The sequence below is a fragment of the Camelus dromedarius genome, chromosome 11 (assembly GCF_036321535.1).
Source record: "Camelus dromedarius isolate mCamDro1 chromosome 11, mCamDro1.pat, whole genome shotgun sequence".
NCBI lineage: Eukaryota > Metazoa > Chordata > Mammalia > Artiodactyla > Camelidae > Camelus > Camelus dromedarius.
Window position 1 is genome coordinate 58,465,102 of NC_087446.1, and position 19,628 is coordinate 58,484,729.

The 19,628-nt window shown below is 52.0% G+C and overlaps 1 protein-coding gene across 5 annotated transcripts; it reads left to right on the plus strand.

Moving 5' to 3' along the window:
* The first annotated feature begins 101 nt into the window (after window positions 1-101).
* SMARCC2 (SWI/SNF related, matrix associated, actin dependent regulator of chromatin subfamily c member 2) lies at window positions 102-19,120 on the plus strand. 5 transcript variants are annotated; one of them, XM_064491109.1, is made up of 29 exons: window positions 102-272; window positions 2,331-2,450; window positions 3,032-3,117; window positions 3,583-3,664; window positions 3,766-3,858; window positions 4,470-4,539; window positions 4,770-4,839; window positions 5,534-5,609; window positions 5,765-5,896; window positions 6,003-6,118; window positions 6,761-6,885; window positions 7,873-7,932; window positions 8,087-8,124; window positions 8,393-8,523; window positions 8,810-8,881; window positions 10,527-10,640; window positions 11,103-11,256; window positions 11,938-12,030; window positions 12,266-12,382; window positions 12,475-12,537; window positions 12,831-13,089; window positions 13,335-13,496; window positions 13,770-13,834; window positions 14,066-14,201; window positions 14,276-14,442; window positions 14,818-14,952; window positions 16,053-16,434; window positions 16,742-17,164; window positions 17,721-19,120. In XM_064491109.1, the coding sequence occupies exons 1-29, from the start codon at window positions 162-164 to the stop codon at window positions 17,795-17,797; spliced, it is 3,729 nt and encodes a 1,242-aa protein (XP_064347179.1). In that variant the 5' UTR covers window positions 102-161; the 3' UTR covers window positions 17,798-19,120. The 5 variants fall into 5 exon arrangements, with proteins under 5 accessions (XP_064347179.1, XP_064347178.1, XP_064347181.1 ...); XM_064491108.1 differs by having other exon boundaries at window positions 103-272; window positions 12,263-12,382; XM_064491112.1 differs by having other exon boundaries at window positions 104-272; window positions 12,263-12,382; window positions 16,742-16,825.
* The last annotated feature ends 508 nt before the right edge of the window (window positions 19,121-19,628 follow it).

The window sequence follows — 19,628 nt, forward strand, 5'->3', positions numbered from 1 at the left end:
GGCCGGCAGGGGGCGCTGCACGAGCCGGGGCCGGCCTAGGCGGCGGGAGGCGGCGGCCGCGGCGGCGGGAGGCGGCGGGAGGCGGGCGGAGGAGGAGGCGGAGGAGGCGGGAGCTGAGCTGAGCGGGGCGGGCGGCGGCGGCGGGGCCGGAGCCCGAGAAGATGGCGGTGCGGAAGAAGGACGGCGGCCCCAACGTGAAGTACTACGAGGCTGCGGACACCGTGACCCAGTTCGACAACGTGCGACTCTGGCTCGGCAAGAACTACAAGAAGGTACGCGGGCAGGGCCGCGCGGGGGCCGGGGGCGGGACAAAGGGACCGCGGCCCCGCGGCCCCCCCGGATCCTGCCCACCCTCCCGCGGCCCGCGGCCCGCGGCCCCTCCCCCGTGGCGCCGGGAGCAGCCCCAGCGCGCCCTCCGCCGCCCCGCGCCCCTCCCCCAGCCTCTTTTACCGCCCCCCCCAGGCTCTGATTCCAGCCCCCGCCCCCGCTGCTGCGCCCTCTGCCCCTTGTTTTTCTCCACTGCCCCGGCGGGTCCCGTTGCCAGCTGCCCACCCTCCTGTAAACCATCGCCTTCCGGGCTTTTCCGGGAGAGACGGCCGGGGGCGGACGGAATGCCCCCCCCCGCCCCACAGCGTGCCCGCCACGGTGCCCGCCAGAGCTCCCCACGGAGCCAGGTACCAGCAGGGCTGAGGCCTCCCCTGTGCTTTGTGTGTGTTCAGAGAGACGATGAAAGCAAGAGGGTAAACAGCCACAGAGCAGGCCCTTGACTGCTCATCAGCCTGAAAAGGGCCCCCACCCCGGGATCACCTGTCTGCCGCTCGTCCCCCACCTCGGTCCAAGGGGCAACAGAACCTCTTTGGGAACCAGAGTATAGGAGTTCCTGGGCAGCGACCCCTTCTTAAACCACTCCTCAGTCTCACAATGAAGTCACCCCGTCACCTGGCCGTGCATTGCCTTGGGTTTGGGGTTCAGAAGCTAAGACACGCTTTATGTCTGTAGACCCCCACCCCATAACAGGAGATAATAAGGTAATGAACAAAGGGTTCAAGAAGCCTTACCTGTCTTTTCTACCAGACCTCTTCCTGGTGGTGTCTTTGTCTTTAGGCCTGGTTGAAGGGAATCTCTCTACATAGAATTTTCCTCTGGAAATGATCTCTCTTCCTTCTCACTACCCCCAGTTAGGGGTTCTCTTTATGACTTTCCTTCGCAACCTAGTTCTTCCTGCCCAGCTTTGCAGCCTGCCAGAAATGTGATGGGCGGTTTAGGAGAACGCCCCTCTGATCCTGGTTATGAACCCGGCCCTGCTCTCGGAGGTCTCTCTGGGTGTCAGGATCCTGACAAACAACTGCTGGATCTGTGGCTTGTCTGTTCCCCAGCGTGAGACTGTGGTTCCCAGGCTTTTACCTTTGACCTTTTGGAAGGAAGATCAGTCTAGGGGCTTAATCTCTGGCCTCGGGGGATTGACAGCCTGTGACCTGGTTCAGCTTTCTAGCTCTTAGCTCTTTGTCGTTTACCTTTTCTTTCAGGGATCTCTGTACACCTCCCACTGAAAGGTGCACTTTTCTCTGTGATTAGGGTTGAGGAAAAAGGTGTCAAAAGGTAAAGTGAAAGCTAGCTTCCTGGCTCAGTTTTAAATGAGAACAGAAGGCTAGGATGCTAAGTAGCATACTGTGGAAATGTTTAAGAAGGCTTAAGGTTGCTTGTCTCGGGTACAGTTTCCTGAGAAATGACAGATGTTACCTTGCTGTTTCCCACCAGGCTGGGTAGTAGCTGGTCTTTCCCACCTAGGAAGGCCTTTGAAGACTTTTGTGTCCAGTTCCTCGCAGAAGCAGAGTGTACACTTCACTCTCCATCTGTCCGCCCCACCTTACTTCCTTGCACTTGCCTCATTAGGCTGTATTATAGGGGGAGTCTTGACCTGCCACAAAGTTACCCCAAGAAACAGACGGTTGTCTCGCTTAGAGCCTTGAAGATGTTGCTTCCATCTTCCATTCTGAAGTCCACGAATCTTTAGAATTTTACACCCCTCAGACATCAGGGTCCTGAAACCCCATTTTTAGGGTGTAGCTGAGGAAGAGTAGGAAGCCGCCTTTACCTCCGGCACACAACACTGGCCGCCTAGGCTGGGGGCAGCAGAATTTCAGCTTCCTGGTGAGGGGCATCTAGAGCCTCCCTTCTGCCATTTTCTTTATAGAGACTAGACACATCAGGAAAGAAGACACTATTTTCTTCTGCCCTAGATGCTTCCAGAGCTCCTGAGGAAGAGATAAGGAAGATGGTGGACGACTGATCTGGGGTCTATTTTTCTTTCCTCTCCCTTGTTTCCCCAGTATATACAAGCTGAACCACCTACCAACAAGTCCCTGTCTAGCCTGGTTGTACAGTTGCTACAATTTCAGGAAGAAGTTTTTGGCAAACATGTCAGCAATGCACCGCTCACTAAACTGCCGGTGAGTGCAAAAAGCAAGGGGGTGAATCCTCCAAACCGGAAAGAGAGTTGTTTTCTATGTTTTTGTAAATGTCAAAATTTTGAGATTTGGATAATTTCCTACCATCATCTTTGCATTACTGGCTTGACCGAGTCCCCAGTTTACCAGTCCCTTTGTCCTAGTAATACTTTGTGCAACAGGTTGTCTTGGAGTATCTGAGCACAGTCATGAAACTCATGGAATGGTTAAAACATGTGAGATTTGGATTTGCATAGGCTTGTGTTCAAATCCTGGCTCTGCCACTTGGTATCTCTGTAATCTTGGTCCTTCATCTCTGGATGGGATTAATACATCTACCTTGTAGCGTTTCTGTAGTGGTTAAGGAGGTGACCTAGTAAAGTGCTTGGCACATGACGGGGCTTTGCGAATATTGGTTTCTTTTTCTCCCCTCTTCCGGGCCACGTGATACAATGGCACAGGGGTTAAAGAATTCCAGCTTCCAGAGGGAGATCAGTTCATCATGGGATTTTGTTAAAAGATTGTTAAGCCATAAGACAATTCAGGATGTAATTCTCACATACTTCTCTGTCTCAATTTTGTAGATCAAATGTTTCCTAGATTTCAAAGCAGGGGGCTCCCTGTGCCACATACTTGCAGCTGCCTACAAATTCAAGAGTGACCAGGGATGGTGAGATGCCTTCTCGTCTGTCTTCTGTGCTTCTTATCTTTAGTTTAGAGGGAATCCCCCTTTATGATTACCTGGGGTCTTTGTGGGGTGGGAGAGCACAGACATTCTCGCAAGTCTCTTACTTTGCTAGGTCAGCAGGCCTGACTTGCTAGGTCAGAAAAATGGCTGGAAGTCAGAGCCAACATAGACTCTAGGAATGAGTGAATGTGTGTGTGTGTACATCAGCATGTGTGTTAGAGAGGAAAAGGGATTCTTAGGTTGGCATCTCAAGCTTTTCTTTGTCCTTTTGGACTAAATATGAAGTGATTCATGGAGTTGAGATTAGTGAACCCCAGATCCCAGGTGATTTTGGCAAAACTGAAGGCAAGATTGCCTCCTAATTTCCCATGTTAAAAAAGTCACATACTCTAACCTCGTCCCCAGTCTTGAGCTTTGCCACTTACTAGATTATTGCCTCTTCACAAGGCGGCGTTACGATTTCCAGAATCCATCACGCATGGACCGCAATGTGGAAATGTTCATGACCATTGAGAAGTCCTTGGTGCAGGTAATTGTCAAGAGCCTCCCGCATCCATCTCCCTTCCCTCAGTGAGAATCCGAAACACCCTTTTCCTGTGACCTCATCCCATTTATTTCTTCTCCCCACAGAATAATTGCCTGTCTCGACCTAACATTTTTCTGTGCTCAGAAATTGAACCCAAACTGTTAGGGAAATTAAAAGACATTATCAAGAGACATCAGGTGAGTGGATGGGTCAGGAGAGGTTTCAGAAACTCCATGACCCTCTTCCTGATGTTTTCCCTGCAAGAAGCTGCCCTGAGGTAGCCCTACCTACTTGGAAAAATATTAGAATTAAAGCATTGAGCCTCTCTTTTTGTCTGTTTCTCCATTTCCCAGTCTTGACAGGTTTGGATCACTGTTCCTAGAGACTGCTTGGGCCTGGCGGGGAGGGGCATCTGCTTCCGTTGAGCTAGAGGTTGTCTAATTCCAGATAAATGAAATTTTTGCTCTTTGGAACTCTATAATAACAAGCAGGTGTCGCTGGGACGTACAGGGGCATAAAATTGACTTTACATTTCCCATGTGTAATAGATTGTCTTTTCAGAGGGTTATCTGTAGCAATTTTCAATTCTTTGACTTTTCTCCATTAATAGCACAATCCCAGCTATTTCCCTCTGCCACTCAGCTGATGTGTGCTTGGAGAATGCAAACTAACTTTAATACCATTCTGAGCAAGATCTAATTAGGAAGGCATAGCTGTGGTTAAGTCTTACTTTGGTTTATTTACACCCGTGAGTCATTCGGAGGGGTCCATAACCTCTGCTTTACCTGCTTCTCCTTGTGCCATACAGGGAACAGTCACTGAGGATAAGAACAGCGCCTCCCATGTTGTGTGTCCTGTCCCGGGGAACCTGGAGGAAGGTGAGACTGGGGTTTTCTTGGTCACTGCAGTGGATGGCTTGGACTAGGAAGTGGAGGACAACTCAGCAGCTACATAGGGCCTGGGCTCCTCTCTCCTTTCAACCCTGAATCTTCCTACCATCTTTGTTCCTATTCCCAGGGTCCCTGCTGCAGCAGGCGTTGGGTACAGAGTTATTTTTGGTGCATATCCCTTTAGCTTATGTCTCTCCCTGCTCTGTCTCTGTCCCCAGAGGAATGGGTGCGGCCAGTCATGAAGAGGGATAAGCAGGTTCTTCTGCACTGGGGCTACTATCCTGACAGGTGAGGACGGGTTCCTGGGGCAGGTGTAGGTACAGGAGCCAAACTGAGACGCCCTAGAGCATCTAGCAGAGCAAGAAGGCACTCTTTAGGGGTTATTTTTAGGTCTGTTAATTTGTTCTCTGCTCCCCACCCCCCCACCCCCGTTATGCAAATCCTAAGTCTTGGACATACTAGACAAGGCTTAGGCTAAAAGGATGGGGGTTTTTTGTGTGAAATGATTATCATAGTATAATTTTTGATAAGTAAATGGTAGAAATAATCTAAATGTCTAAGAGTGGGAAAATGTTTCAACAAATTTGTGTATCTAGTCAGTGGGCTGTTTTGCAGCTTTTAAACTGATAGACGTAAGATAGATAATTTGTAGGTGAATATTGTAAAAAGTAGGATGTAGTTATTATTGCAGTTATGTGAAAACAAAATTGTACAGAAAAAAGTTACTGGGGGAACAAATGCGCTGAATATCACAAGTATCTGTGTTAGGGTGATCCTTTTCCTTCTTCTGCTTTTGAAATGATTTATGATCATTTGTATTTTATACTGAAAAGAATCCCAATATTAATTGGAAAAATAATCTTGCCAAAAAATAATCCAACAACCCAATACTTTTTCTAAATGGAAAAGGGAAAAAATTTGCGCTTCGTTTTTCCATGACTCCATCCCACTGATTCTGGTTCACGCTTAATCCCCATGGCAGTTATGACACGTGGATCCCAGCCAGTGAAATTGAAGCATCTGTGGAAGATGCTCCAACTCCTGAGAAACCTAGGAAGGTGAGCTTTTCTTGTCCGCCCCTGTCATCCCCCAAGAAGAGTGCCAGGACCAGCCCACTCTTTGGAGGTGAAGCAGAGGCTCCTGTGTTAAGGGTCCACAGACAGAGCTGGGGCCTCCAGGCCTCTCTCCAGCACAGTCTGCCTTTGTGCTTCAGGTTCATGCAAAGTGGATCCTGGACACAGACACCTTCAATGAATGGATGAACGAGGAAGACTACGAAGTAAATGATGACAAAAACCCCGTCTCCCGCCGAAAGAAGATTTCAGCCAAGACACTGACCGATGAGGTGAAAGCTCCTCTTCTTTTCTTCCTTGAGCCTTTAGCTTAAGTCTCAGAACAAGTCTTCACTGGAGATTGTTGGCTGACATTTGCCCCAATTCTCCAATTTGCAGGTGAACAGCCCAGATTCAGATCGACGGGACAAGAAGGGGGGGAACTATAAGAAGAGGAAGTGCTCCCCATCTCCTTCACCGACCCCAGAAGCCAAGAAGAAGAATGCTAAGAAAGGGTAGGCTAGCCCCTAGCCTGCCCCACCTTCACAGCTCTGTCCATATCCTGTTGAAGGCAGGAAGGACAAATCCCTTCCCTTAACCACTGGGCCCTGACCTGGGTGAGCCTGAGACAGAGCTGAGGAGGCCTTCTGTAGCTGGCCAGTGGTTGGTTCTGGTCCCGGCCACTAGTAAACTCAATCTCGAAATGAAAGGTCTTCACCTCTTCCCATCACTCTGTAGTGATTGGTTTCTCTTTTTGCTCAGCCCTGCCCTCAGGATTCTCTCTCTCTCTCTCTTTCCCAGCTTTATTGAGGTGTAGTTGACATACAGCTTCGTATAAGGTGTACAGCATCATGATTTGGTATACATATATCATGAAGTGATCATCACAATAAGTTAGGTGAACATCCATTATCTCATATAGACACAAAACTGAAGAAATAGAAAAACAAGTAAATGATATTTTTTCCCTTGTGTTGAGAACTCTTAGGATTTACCCTCTTAGCAGCTTTCATGTGGACCACACAGTGGTGTTACTTGTATTTATCACGTTCATCACAGTCCCTTTGGGAATCTCTCTTTCCTTTCTCGAACCTCAACTTCCAAAGGTTCCTTGTCTAAGGAGGACTCAGTTCCCTTGCACTGTCTTTCCTCCTCAGTCCCTCAACACCTTACACCAAGTCAAAGCGTGGCCACCGGGAAGAGGAGCAGGAAGACTTGACAAAGGACATGGATGAGCCCTCACCGGTCCCCAATGTGGAAGAGGTGACACTGCCCAAAACAGGTATGGACCAGGCCGCCCGCCTCTCCCAGTCCTGCCCCTCCTGTGTCAAACCCCTTGGTTAGGCTGACCTCTCAGGCACAGCTTCAGCGTAGAGGACCTTGCCCTTCAGCTTAGTTAGTTATTGGAATCGTTTTCATCACCACAGACAATCCTCTGACTTCATATCCATGTCTGAGTTGAGGACTGTGCTCTATACTTGACAGTAGTTGTCTCTAAACTCAGGGTTATACACTACTGGCAGTAAAATGTATTTGAGCACAAATTATATACACATACTGTTTACTGCTACTTTAGGAACATTATAAAACAGGCAAATGTTATCTAAAAATGGGAAAATGTAAAGAATAAGACTAAAAAGCAAATACAAACAGAAGTCCTAATGCTCTCAGCCTGTGTTCCAGTGGGCCATCTTTCACATCTTCACTTTGGAGACCGCTGATCTGCAGTGCTGCTTACAGCCTATATTCCACAGACGTCCAGGAGTGTGTTTCAGGAGTAGGGCCGGGGAGGCCACTGAGAGAGAGGCCTTCCAGCTCCTATCCCCTCATCAGTCAGGGCAGCTCTCCTCTCTGTCCGTGTTTCCTCCCAAACTTTAATGTATGAATTCAGTTGAGGCGAGTGTCCTTTGCTTTCAAAAATGTTTTAAGATTTGCTCAGACTCTATCTCAGTCTCTTAAGAACTTACAGACACATAGATGAAGACAAGGGTTTATCAAAGACAAGAATGCTGTATGAATGTACATAGAAGACACCTCTTTATAAGAAAGAAGTTGAGTTAAATGAATTTTTGGCAGGAGAAGGGGGGAAGGTGGCCAGGCCAGTGAATTTCAAGCCCTAGAATGATTGTGACCGGGGGAAGTTACTACATTTTGTCATCAGATGGAGCAGGATTTTGAAGAAAGTGAGCTCTCTGAAACTGTTAACAGTGGAGGTGAAGGTCTGATTTAGGCAGAACCTATCTGATAAAGTGACTCTCTCCTCTGGCAGTCAACACTAAGAAGGACTCAGAGTCAGCCCCAGTCAAAGGAGGCACCATGACTGACCTGGGTAAGACGGGGAGCTCGGGGCAAGGCATCCAGAGCCTGAAGGAGGGGAGGGGACGCTGCCACCCGCCCCTGCCTGCTGGGGCCTTTCAGAGAGCACACTTGTCCTCCCCTGCCTCAGGAGGCTCCAGCCTTCTATCTTGATGTCTCTCTTTCAGATGAACAGGAGGATGAAAGCATGGAGACCACGGGCAAGGTGGAGCCAGTTTAGAGAGGCCCTACCTCTCTATGTGATTCTGACTTGTGATTATAAAATTCCTTCTACCCAGAACGTTCCACTGCCCAGACTCTTCCCACCCCAGACTTGTTGCTCAAAAAACTCTGACCCTGTCAGAGTCCTGGGGCCCATAACTGTTGATTCCCACCCCCATCTCTAGTGCCCACATTCCTGGGAGGTGGGAGAAGCACGGGGTTGCTGGGGCGAAATGGAAATGCTGAGAGTCCAGCAGCCTCCATACTCATAGGATGAAGATGAGAACAGCACAGGGAACAAGGGGGAGCAGACCAAGAACCCAGACCTGCACGAGGACAACGTAACTGAGCAGACCCATCACATCATCATCCCCAGCTATGCTGCCTGGTTTGACTATAACAGGTAGCAGTGCTTCAGCGTCTCATTAAACCCTTACTTCCCTGCTGCTGGGGCTCAGCGTGCTGTTCCTCCTCCTGCCTCCAAATAAGTTATTTCTTCCTCAGCCAGACAGGCCCGGGTACAGTTCAGTTTTAGTGGGGCTTCTGGCCTCTTTGAATCTTCCAGCCCTGGCGGGAAGTTCTCTCCAAGCGTCTCATCCTTCCTGCCCGCCCCATCTTTGGGCTTTTCCTCTTTGAGGCTCCCGTCTCTCCACTGGCGCCTTCTGAGCACACCCTGACTTCTCTTGCAGTGTTCATGCCATAGAGCGGAGAGCGCTCCCCGAGTTCTTCAACGGCAAGAACAAGTCCAAGACTCCAGAAATGTAAGGAAACCTCAGCTCGTGATTCTCTCTCCCTCCTGCCCCCCATTCACCCTTCCCGATCCAGTTTAGCAAACATTTCTTGAGCTTCTTCCACGAGCTAGGCCCTGTGCTAGGCTTCCAAAGACGTGGTCCCTGTCCACAGACACCCCCAGCCTGCTTGTCTAGGATCTGCCTGGGGGCGTGCTTTTCTGTACAAAACAGGTATCTGCCCCAGTGCCTCCATTTCTTTCAACAGGGCACAGAGCCTTTCCATCCATAATTACTGACGCCATCTAAAATGCACACATCCCTGGCACAAGTAATAGCTTTGACTAAAATGTAAGTGACTGTTACTAGGCTGGTCCCTGAGAATAGGTTTTGATAGAAAAAAAATGGGAGGAGGAACTGTGAAGACCCAAGTCTGTGAATTAAGGGATGGAGAGGGCTCTCTGGAGAGAAGTATTTTATAAAGTGGGGGCTTGGGGTTCAGAAGTTTTCATGTCCTTCAAGGCTCCCCCTCAGGCCAGACTTGCTTGGCTTTGGATGAGTTTGGCCATCTTCTGTGATTAGGGATGCTCCAGGATAAATGTGGTGAGGCAGGTGAGACTTAGTGCTGAGCTCAGGCCCCCTGAGAACTGAACAAGCTTGCTTCCCGGCCGGTCCTCAGCTTCCCCGCTCCTCACTCTGAGGCCACCCTCCCTTCAACTGTGTTTCTTTCCCCGTAGCCTGGTTTGGTTCTCTCCTCCTCCTCTTCCTGGGGAGAGCAGTGTGTGCAGAAGCCTTGCTCTCTCCAGAGAAAAAGGAAGGCGTGACAGGTGACATGAGTTCACCGTGATCTGCAGGCAGGGTTGGAACTTGAGCTGTTCTACACTGTGCACTCTCAGTATGAGATCGTAAATGATGGTAGTTGCCTGCATGCGTGGAGTGCTTTACTGTCTCCCAGGCACTGCCCTTAGTGTCCTACATACCTCAACTAATTGAATCTTCACATCAGCTTCAGAGGTAGGTCCTATTATCTTCAGTTTCCTGATAAGGAAACTGAGGTAGAGAGGGGTTAAGTCGCTTGCTTAAGGTCACACAGCTCGTCAGTAGTAAGACTGGGACATGAATCCTTTAGCTCATGTTCTCAAGCTTTACACCACACAGCAGCTACCATTTTTGGAGCTCTGCCAGCGTGGCCGGCATTGTACTTCATCTTTACAGACCCTTCTGATTCTCAGCAGACACTTTACACGTGAGGAAACTGAGGTTCAAAAAATCTAAGCAACTTGCCCAGGGCTGTCACGGGAGAACTAGGATTTGAACTTAGACGTTTCCACCTTCAAAACGTGTATTCTCAGTACCACGTCATGCTGACTAGGTGGGTGCGCCAATAAGGACTCCCTTCCCTTTAGCATCTGCCTTTGGAGTTAAGGGCACCTTTTCTTACCTTTTGATTCCTTGTTCATAAGTTGGATGAAACATCCCCAAGTATAGCCAAGGAGATAATTTATTTAACTAACAACATCAAGGGTTTGAATACCTTGCGTCTAGCACACAGTAGACCCAAGGTGGGACTTGAGCCAGGTGAGTTCTTCTGTCCCTGTCACCTAGGAGGAGTCCTTAGCCCTCGTGTCATCGTCCCTACCCTTCAGCCCTCTCATCGTTCACCTTTTTCTCTTCTAAGCTACCTGGCCTATCGAAACTTCATGATCGACACTTACCGGCTGAACCCGCAGGAGTATCTCACATCCACTGCCTGCCGCAGGAACCTGGCGGGCGATGTCTGCGCCATCATGAGGTGGGTCTGCAGCTCAGGGGCAGGGGTATGTGAGGATGTCTGCCCACAGATGCCTCTTGGCTGGGGTAGAGAGGCCAGCAAGGAGCATAGGGGACGAGTGGGAAAAGCACCTCTAGAGAAAGGTGAAGTCCAGGTTTGGTCACCTGAGGGAGTGGCAGTGGCAGTCTCTAAAGGGTGGAGGAAGGAAAGGAGCAGGTCTGTGGAGAAGGATCCTGGTTCACTTTACTAGCTATCCAGCGAGATACCCAAGAAGAGATGTTAAGTAGGCGGGTGGATGGGGAGAGGGGCCCCAGCTGTGGTGTAGACTTGGCTGTCACTGGCATTTGGGTGGTGGGAGGAGGTGGGATTTCTCAGGACGTAGAAAGAGCAGAGAAGAGGGTGCCCCACCTCCACCCCAGCTCTCCTCTGGGTGTGCCTGTCTGGCTGTCCCGTGTGACTCCGTCTCTGCCTCTCTCCTCACAGAGTCCATGCCTTCCTAGAACAGTGGGGTCTTATTAACTACCAGGTGGATGCTGAGAGTCGACCAACCCCAATGGGGCCTCCACCCACCTCTCACTTCCACGTCCTGGCGGACACACCATCAGGGCTGGTGCCTCTGCAGCCCAAGACCCCGCAGGTAGGGTGAGGGGCTGTGGGGACAGGGTGGGGTGGGGCAAAACGGGGCTTCTTTGGACTTTTCTTTTCTGGTTTTTTAGGATAATGGTTCAGGAGTGTTTTGAGGCTTCTTCCTTTTCCATGAGATGCAAAGGGCCACAGGAATCAGCCCCGTGTGTTTAGCACCCTCTCTCAGCCTTTGTACCTAAGACTGGGAGGACGTGCTGAGGGAGAAGAGATGTTCCTTGCCCTCAGGGAGCAGACAGGCTCATGTAGGGGATGAAGCAGATAGAGAAAAATGGCTTAAAATTAAATTGCATGAAATTTTTTAACTTTGTCATGTTTCCAACATTTTTTCATTTTTGCCTCATAGTTTTTTTTCACTTCCATTTTTTTTCACTTCCATTTCATACATTACAAAAATTAAGAGGAGAAAGGTTATGTGGCTTGCCCAATGTCACAGCATATCAAATCCAGGATTAGAACCTACTTGTCCAGCTCCTAAGAGAACTGTAAAGATATGTGTGAATACCAATGGGTAACATGCCAACTACTGATCTAATTAATCATTAAGGGAACACGGAGGAGTGGCATGAGTGCCCCCCGAACTTGCGGGCCGCCCAGCATTTGGTCTTGAGGCCTCCAGGGCCTCGGCCTGCTCGTTCCTTGCCCAGCCTCCATGACGCCAAGCTCTGTCCCCCAGGGCCGCCAGGTTGATGCTGATACCAAGGCTGGGCGAAAGGGCAAAGAGCTGGATGACCTGGTGCCAGAGACGGCTAAGGGCAAGCCAGAGCTGGTAGGTGGGGTGTAGACCCCGCTGGGCTTCTTATTTGCCCCTTAACTGGGGGGCCCCTGCCCGGGAAGAAGAGCCTTGAGAGCAGAGGACCGCAGCAGTGAGGGAGGAAGTCCTGCCCAGGGGTGTCCCTGGCTGCGGGAAGGAAGCTCCTTCTGTCTGTTCTCTCTCTCTGTCTGCCCCTGGCTCCTGGTGGCCACTCGGACTCACCTCTTTCTTTCCCCTCCACAAATAGCAGACCTCTGCTTCCCAGCAAATGCTCAACTTCCCTGACAAAGGCAAAGAGAAACCAACAGATATGCAGAACTTCGGGCTGCGCACAGACATGTACACGAAGAAGAACGTACCCTCCAAGGTACGGGGGTGCGGGCTGCCCGGGGGGAGTGCACCTTCACTCCTCTGGGGCTGTGGGCGCCTCTCTCTGACCTGCCCCTGTTTCCCCTGCAGAGCAAAGCTGCGGCCAGTGCCACTCGAGAGTGGACAGAACAGGAGACCTTGCTACTCCTGGAGGTAACTGGGGCAAGGGGAGGAGAGTCCTTCGAAAACAGAAGTGGCCAGGGTGCTGGATGCAGTCATGAGTAGAGAGAGCATTATCTTGCCCTGGGGACCAGCTCCAGGCCGGGGATTTGGGCCATTTCGTTAACTCCTGGTCCTCTTAGTGCTACTTGGAGGTCCCCTTGGCCCCAGCAGAGTGCACAAATACCAGGACACGGAGCTTTGAAGCCAGACCCGCCTAGTGGGATGGGGGGAGCGGACCTTCAAGGGAAGTGGCTAAGTAAGTGAAGTTGTATTTCCACCACCAGGCACTGGAAATGTACAAAGATGACTGGAACAAAGTATCAGAGCACGTGGGAAGCCGCACGCAGGACGAGTGCATCTTGCATTTTCTTCGGCTTCCCATTGAAGACCCATACCTGGAAGACTCGGAGGCCTCCCTGGGCCCCCTGGCCTACCAGCCCATCCCCTTCAGCCAGTCGGGCAACCCAGTGATGAGCACCGTTGCTTTCCTGGCCTCTGTTGTTGATCCTCGAGTGGCTTCTGCTGCCGCGAAGTCAGCCCTAGGTAATGTGGAGGGGTCCTGGCCCTCTTTGGTTTGCATTTGAAGGGCTGGGTACTCAGGCTGTGAAACCTCCTCAAGCTTGGCTGCCCTCCTGGCCTTTCTGCTGCTGGCATCAGCCCAGGCAGCTGTCCACCTCCGTGCGGGTTTAGATGAAGAGATGGGCTTGTGAAGGTGCTCTCACAGGGAGAGCCAGAACTGCCTACCTGCCCCCTCCCAGCCTCTTCCTCTCTGGGTTTGGGTCTTACAGAAGAATTCTCCAAAATGAAGGAAGAGGTTCCCACAGCCTTGGTGGAGGCCCACGTTCGGAAAGTGGAAGAAGCAGCCAAAGTGACAGGCAAGGCGGACCCAGCCTTTGGTCTAGAAAGCAGTGGCATTGCAGGAACCACTTCTGATGAGCCTGAGCGGATCGGTAAGGCCTGCACCTTCCTGGATTCTTCCCTTTTTACCAAGACCCAGAGCCTCTTGGCCTCCTCGTGCTGTTCCTGCCTCCAGTTGGCCTCAGAACACAAGAGATATGGGGAGAAGTGGGTGAGGTTTTTATTTTCCCTGGAACTTTACCTTGGGGACTGTGGCTCCCCGCTGGTCCTCTCGCTAAGAGCTTAGCTAGGAGAAGAGGCTGTTAGAAAAGTGTTGCAAACAGACTCTGTCAGACATTTCCCATTTCCTCTTCCCCTGGGCCCAGAGGAGAGCGGGACTGACGAGGCACGGGCGGAGGGCCAGGCCACGGAGGAGAAGAAGGAGCCCAAGGTATCTCAGGACTGATGTGGGCTGGGAGGGTGGAGGGGCCAGGCGTGGACCGTGGAGGGGGAAGCTGGCTCTGTTCGGCTCAGGCAGGCGTGGGCTGGGCTTGGATGGGGCCGCGTCCCGGAGGCAGGTCACCTCCCAAGTAAGAGGCATGAACTCAGTTCCTGGTCTGAGCCCTCTGCGTGCAAACCAGCCTCCCTGATGCTCTCCGCTCTCCTTTCCCTGGGACTTCAGGAGCTGCGAGAAGGAGTTGGGACTGTAGAGGAAGAAGCAAAGGAGAAGACCAGCGAGGCACCCAAGAAGGATGATGAGAAAGGCAAGGAAGGCGACAGCGAGAAGGAGTCAGAGAAGAGTGATGGGGACCCAATAGGTGAGCCACCAGCGTGGTGGTCGGGGCCAGAGAATGAAGAGGCTGTAGGGCTGACGACCCCTTTCCTGGCCCAGTTGATCCGGAGAAAGAGAAGGAGCCCAAGGAAGGGCAGGAGGAAGTGCTGAAGGAAGTGGTGGAGTCGGACGGGGAGAGGAAGACGAAGGTGGAGCGCGACATCGGCGAGGGCAACCTGTCCACTGCCGCCGCTGCCGCCCTGGCCGCTGCTGCCGTGAAGGCCAAGGTGAGGGCCAGAGACCCAGGGGAGGAGATTCCCCTTCCCTAATCTCCCGTCACCTGGAGGAAGTCCTTCCTGGTCGCCCTTCAGGTATTGCTGGCCTCTTTCCTTTTTCTTTTGATCATGAGAGGGGGCCCCAGTCATCACTTCTCTAAGCTGTTTTAAGCCTTTGCCGTTGGGCCTGTTCTCACCCTTGAATTATTTGACGTTGTCTTATCCTTTGCCCCTGTAAAGACAGTCGAGCCCATGCTGTTCTTCTGGGTTGTGACCACAGCAAGTTATGTCTTAAAACCTGCCAGCCTCCGCACTACCCTTCTCTGCCCCAGAATGTCTGCAGCTGGGTCCTCCTGCTGACGGGCCGCCCCACCCCTCCTTCCTTAGCACCTGGCTGCCGTGGAGGAGAGGAAGATCAAATCTCTGGTGGCCCTGCTGGTGGAGACCCAGATGAAAAAGTTGGAGATCAAACTCCGGCACTTTGAGGAGCTAGAGACCATCATGGACCGGGAGCGAGAAGCGGTGAGTTGTGTCTCCTGGAGAGGCCAGCCAAGCCCCGGGCCCCCACCTTAACACTGAGCTGGGCCTCAGTTTAGGACGGAGAGGGCAGCAGTTTTTTTGATTAGTTGCAGTCTCCTTAATTTGGGATAGCTGACCCTTGAACAAAGCAGGGGTTAGGGGCGCTGATGCCCCCACACGGTTCAGAAATCTACATATAACTTTACAGTCAGCTCTTCCTGTGCAGAGAGCCTGAGGCTGACAGGGCTTCATAGCAGAGCCCAGGCCAGGGCAAGAGGAGCCGGCCCAGGTGGTTAAGAACAAGTGAGCCACAGGTGGAGCCTGGAGACCAAGGTCCTACAGAATGTCTGCTCCATGGGGGAGATTCCAGTCATTTTTTTATTACTTCATCTCCAGGTCCTTGAATGGTGCTTGGCCCGGAGTAGACTCTCAATAAATATTTGTTGAGTGATCGAACAAATCCAAGGGCTTCAGGTCCAGGAGGTGAACATAGAAAGGGGATGGGATGGACAAGATGTTGAACCATTTTGTTTTTGAGAAAATATAAACAAAATAGAAGACAGGGACCCTGACTCTGATCTCCTTAAAAACATCAAATATACAGTATGGAGACATCTAAAACAGTGCTTAAAGTGTCTGATAAATGTAAATTAAGAGATTTCTGATCAAGTATAAAAATCCTGGGAGATAACAGAATAAAGGCAAAGCTCAGGGGCTAGTGAGTTGATCTGGGGTGGCTTCCTAAGAGTCGTTAGTTTTTCTCCAGTTTTGAAGGAAGAAAAGAATATGAATTGACATGAGGAACTAGAGGGTTTTCCAAATTAACGTAATGACAAATTCAAAGCTTTGGAGCTGAAATGAGCAAGGGCTACCACCAGATGAGCTCCACCGCAGTGAGAAGCTCTGTGGGCCGCCAGACCTGCTGGTGGGAATTGGTGAGGGGAGGGCAGGGAGGACAGAGGAAGCCAAGCACAAGATTGAGATTTGGCGTGGGAAACTTCCAGAACGAAAGTCTGGGTTTGTCAGGAGACAAAGCAGGGGGCAAGGCCTTTTCCCTTAGGACCTTCTGAACCCGGATAACAGTACTCAATTGCCACTGGCAGCTGGAGTACCAGAGGCAGCAGCTCCTGGCTGACAGACAAGCCTTCCACATGGAGCAGCTGAAGTATGCGGAGATGCGGGCTCGGCAGCAGCACTTCCAGCAGATGCACCAGCAGCAGCAGCAGCCACCGCCGGCCCTGCCCCCGGGCTCCCAGCCCCTCCCAGCTGCAGGCGCTGCTGGGCCGCCCAGCGTCCACGGCTTGGCTATGGCTCCGGCCTCTGTGGCCCCTGCTCCTGCCAGCAGTGGGGCCCCTCCTGGAAGCTTGGGCCCCACTGAACAGATTGGGCAGGCAGGGTCAACTGCAGGGCCACAGCAGCAGCAGCCAGCTGGAGCCCCCCAGCCTGGGGCAGTCCCACCAGGGGTACCCCCCCCTGGACCCCATGGTGAGTGATGGGATCTGGAACTCTTGCTGACTAGAGGGATTGGGGTGGATGTTCCTGTCCTCCTCAAAGGGAATATGTGATAGGACTGGAGATCATTTCTACAGGTGGGCCCACCTCAGTTACATCCCTAAGCCAGCAGGAGTCCCTCCTCGACCCAGAGTTTTGTTCTAAGGATTTGCCACTTATTCTAGTATCAGGAAAGAGCAAGGTGGTGCCTAGGAGTGGATAGGTTACCTCACTGTGAAAGTGAGTTGGTGAGCGAGATTTTATGTCTCTAATCTTCTCAATCTCTCCTCTTTGTTCCCAGGCCCCTCACCGTTCCCCAACCAACAAACTCCTCCCTCAATGATGCCAGGGGCAGTGCCAGGCAGCGGGCACCCAGGCGTGGCGGGTAATGCTCCTTTGGGTTTGCCTTTTGGCATGCCGCCTCCCCCCCCTGCTCCATCCATCATCCCATTTGGTAGCCTAGCCGACTCCATCAGTATTAACCTCCCCCCTCCTCCTAACCTGCATGGGCATCACCACCATCTCCCGTTCGCCCCGGCCACTCTCCCCCCACCTAACCTGCCTGTGTCCATGGCGAACCCTCTACATCCTAACCTGCCGGCGACCACCACCATGCCATCTTCCTTGCCTCTCGGGCCGGGGCTCGGATCCGCCGCAGCCCAGAGCCCTGCCATTGTGGCAGCTGTTCAGGGCAACCTCCTGCCCAGTGCCAGCCCACTGCCAGGTGAGAAGGGTCCTGGAGGGGAGAAGGGTGAGGGAGAGGGGTCCATGTGGAGGGCTGGAGGGCAGGTGGGGAGGGGTTCAGGCACTAGAGCTTCCACGATCCTTTTTGAACGCTCTGATAAAATTAGAATACAGGAGGGAAGGGCCTCTCTGGCTGTCCTCCACCATTCCCTAGCCTGGCAGCTGCCACCTCTGGGATGACGTTGGGGCCTTTCACTGGTGGGTCACGGAGGAGTCCTGTGGCACAGAGCATCTCAGTTGTAACTGGAAAAACAGCTACTTGTTTGCATGATGATTGGAGTCCCCTTTGCTTGTTCCCCTCACGTTCAAGTGCCTCATTTAGAGAGTTCCCTTGGGGCAGGAGGATGATTTGGGGGTATACCAGTTTTCCCAGGGTGTGATGGGAGAGGGTGCTGGGGAAAAGAAGTTGTACATTGTGGGTGTTCATTCATTGCCCGTCCATTGCATGCCAAGCCCTGTTGTCTGTCTGTGGTGGTCTGGGTCTGGAGCCCTCTCTCCCACACACCCCAGCTGATGCAGCTTCCTTCTCTCCACAGACCCAGGCACCCCCCTGCCTCCAGACCCCACGGCCCCGAGCCCAGGCACGGTTACCCCTGTGCCACCCCCACAGTGAGGAGCCAGCCAGACATCTCTCCCTCACCCCACATGGAGATCAAGGTTCCAGGAACAGCCCTCTCCCCACCACTGGGACCCTCCCCCAGCCTGGAGAGTTCATCACTACGTAAGGAAAGCTCCTGCCCCTCCAAAGCCCCCACCATGCCCGTCAGAGGCGTGCATTTTTATATCGGATTGTTCAAGGACTCCTGTTTGAAAGATGTTTCTAATGTCTGGGAGAGAAGATAGGACGGGGATGCTGCCCTCAAAGGAAGGGCTGGGGGAAGGTGTTTATACAAGGTTCTAATTAACCACTTCTAAGGGTGCACCCCCTCAAAACTACTGCATTTTTTTATCGATGAAAAAAAGATGAAGCCCTTTAAAAGGAAGTAGAGAGATTTTTAAAAAGCCACATTGGAGCTCCCTCCACTCAGTGGAAAAAATCCAACTTTTACATTTTTTGGAGGAGGGAGGGGAGAGTTTTAGGAAAGGGGAAGAGGGTCTGGGGATAGAATAGGGTGCAGAATCTGTCTCCTCCAGCCCCTCATTAGTAACTCAGTCAGCTCCCCCTCAGCCACCCACCCCCCAGTTTATTCCCTCTAAGCTCTCCAGCTGCTTCCTCATTGTTGCTGTTTTAGGCCACCCCAGCTCAGCCAATGACCCCTTTCCCTCTGAATGTCAGTTTTGTGTTTTTTAAAAGTCACCTGCGTAGTTGATGTCAGTGTATGTGTATTTGGTGGGGAAACATTTTTGGGGATTCCTGTGGTAGGTAGTAGAGGAGGAAAGGGCACAGGGGGCTATTCTGTCTCCTTCCCTCGGCTGTCAGCGAGCGGGCTCCCCGAGGACACCGAGAGGGGAGCTGTAAGAGGATGGGGAGTTTTAAAAACCTGACATTGTCAAAAAGCACTTAAGCACCTCCTTCTCTGACTTGGTGGGTTACCCCTCTTGCCTCTTCCGTCTCCCACCAAGACCTTCAGAATCTTGGCTGGTAGCTAGGGACTCCCTGGGATTTAGGGGCAGCGGTCAGGGGCCTGGGGATGGTGCCTGACCTGGGGTAGTGCCGACCACCAGCAGCTCGACCACCAGCTTGCAGCTCGGCTCTGCTCCCCAGATTCCAGCGCCCCCGGTTCCAGCTCTCCCCTCTTCATCCTTGTGTGAAGGCAGAAGTGATTCCAGGCTCTCCAACCATTCTTCTAGTTCCCTCCCACCAGGCCCTTTGTTCCTCATGTCCCCATGTTTCTCTTCCTCTGCGTCTTGGCACCTTCTGTTCAAAAGTTTTCTGTAAATTTTTTTTTCTTTTTTTTTTTTTTTTTTTTTATAAATTAATTTGCTTTCAGTTCCATCTTGTGGATGCCTTCTGTGTTCTCTTACCTGTGGCTGTTAGGCAGGGGGACTGGGCTGGGGGCAGCATCCCTGGAGTCCTTCCCAGGGGCATTCACTGGGGCTAGAGGCACTCGGCAGGCCATAGGCCCGCAGACACTGGGCCTCTCTCCACAGCAGGCCAAGAGCAGCACAGCTGTCAGGACCATGCAGCTGGCACAGGAGCTGGGCAGAGGCTCTCACCTGCCCTAAAAATAGCCATCTAAGACTTGGAAGGACATCCTCACAACCTGGAGATTTTGTCTATTTATCCTTTCAGAAGCACTGGCTTCATTTCTTCCCTTATTAGGCGGGGAGAAGGCAGGCATCTCACTCACTAGTTGTTATTATTGGCCCCTAGCCCTGCTGAGGTGACAGACAGGCTCAGGCAATGCTAATATGGCCTGGCTTTCGCTCCAATAAACACTCTGGGCTCCCTCACCAAAGGCCTTCAGTGCTGGGGAGGGCTAGGAGAGAACTCAGCCAGATAC

Bases quoted from the DNA above. Each gene is read 5' to 3' on its own strand.
- SMARCC2 (XM_064491108.1), top strand. From the start codon at position 162: ATGGCGGTGCGGAAGAAGGACGGCGGCCCCAACGTGAAGTACTACGAG. The intron at 5,897-6,002 runs GTGAAAGCTCCT...TCCAATTTGCAG, and splicing joins CCAAGACACTGACCGATGAG to GTGAACAGCCCAGATTCAGA. The intron at 16,435-16,741 runs GTGAGTGATGGG...CTTTGTTCCCAG, and splicing joins ACCCCCCCCTGGACCCCATG to GCCCCTCACCGTTCCCCAAC.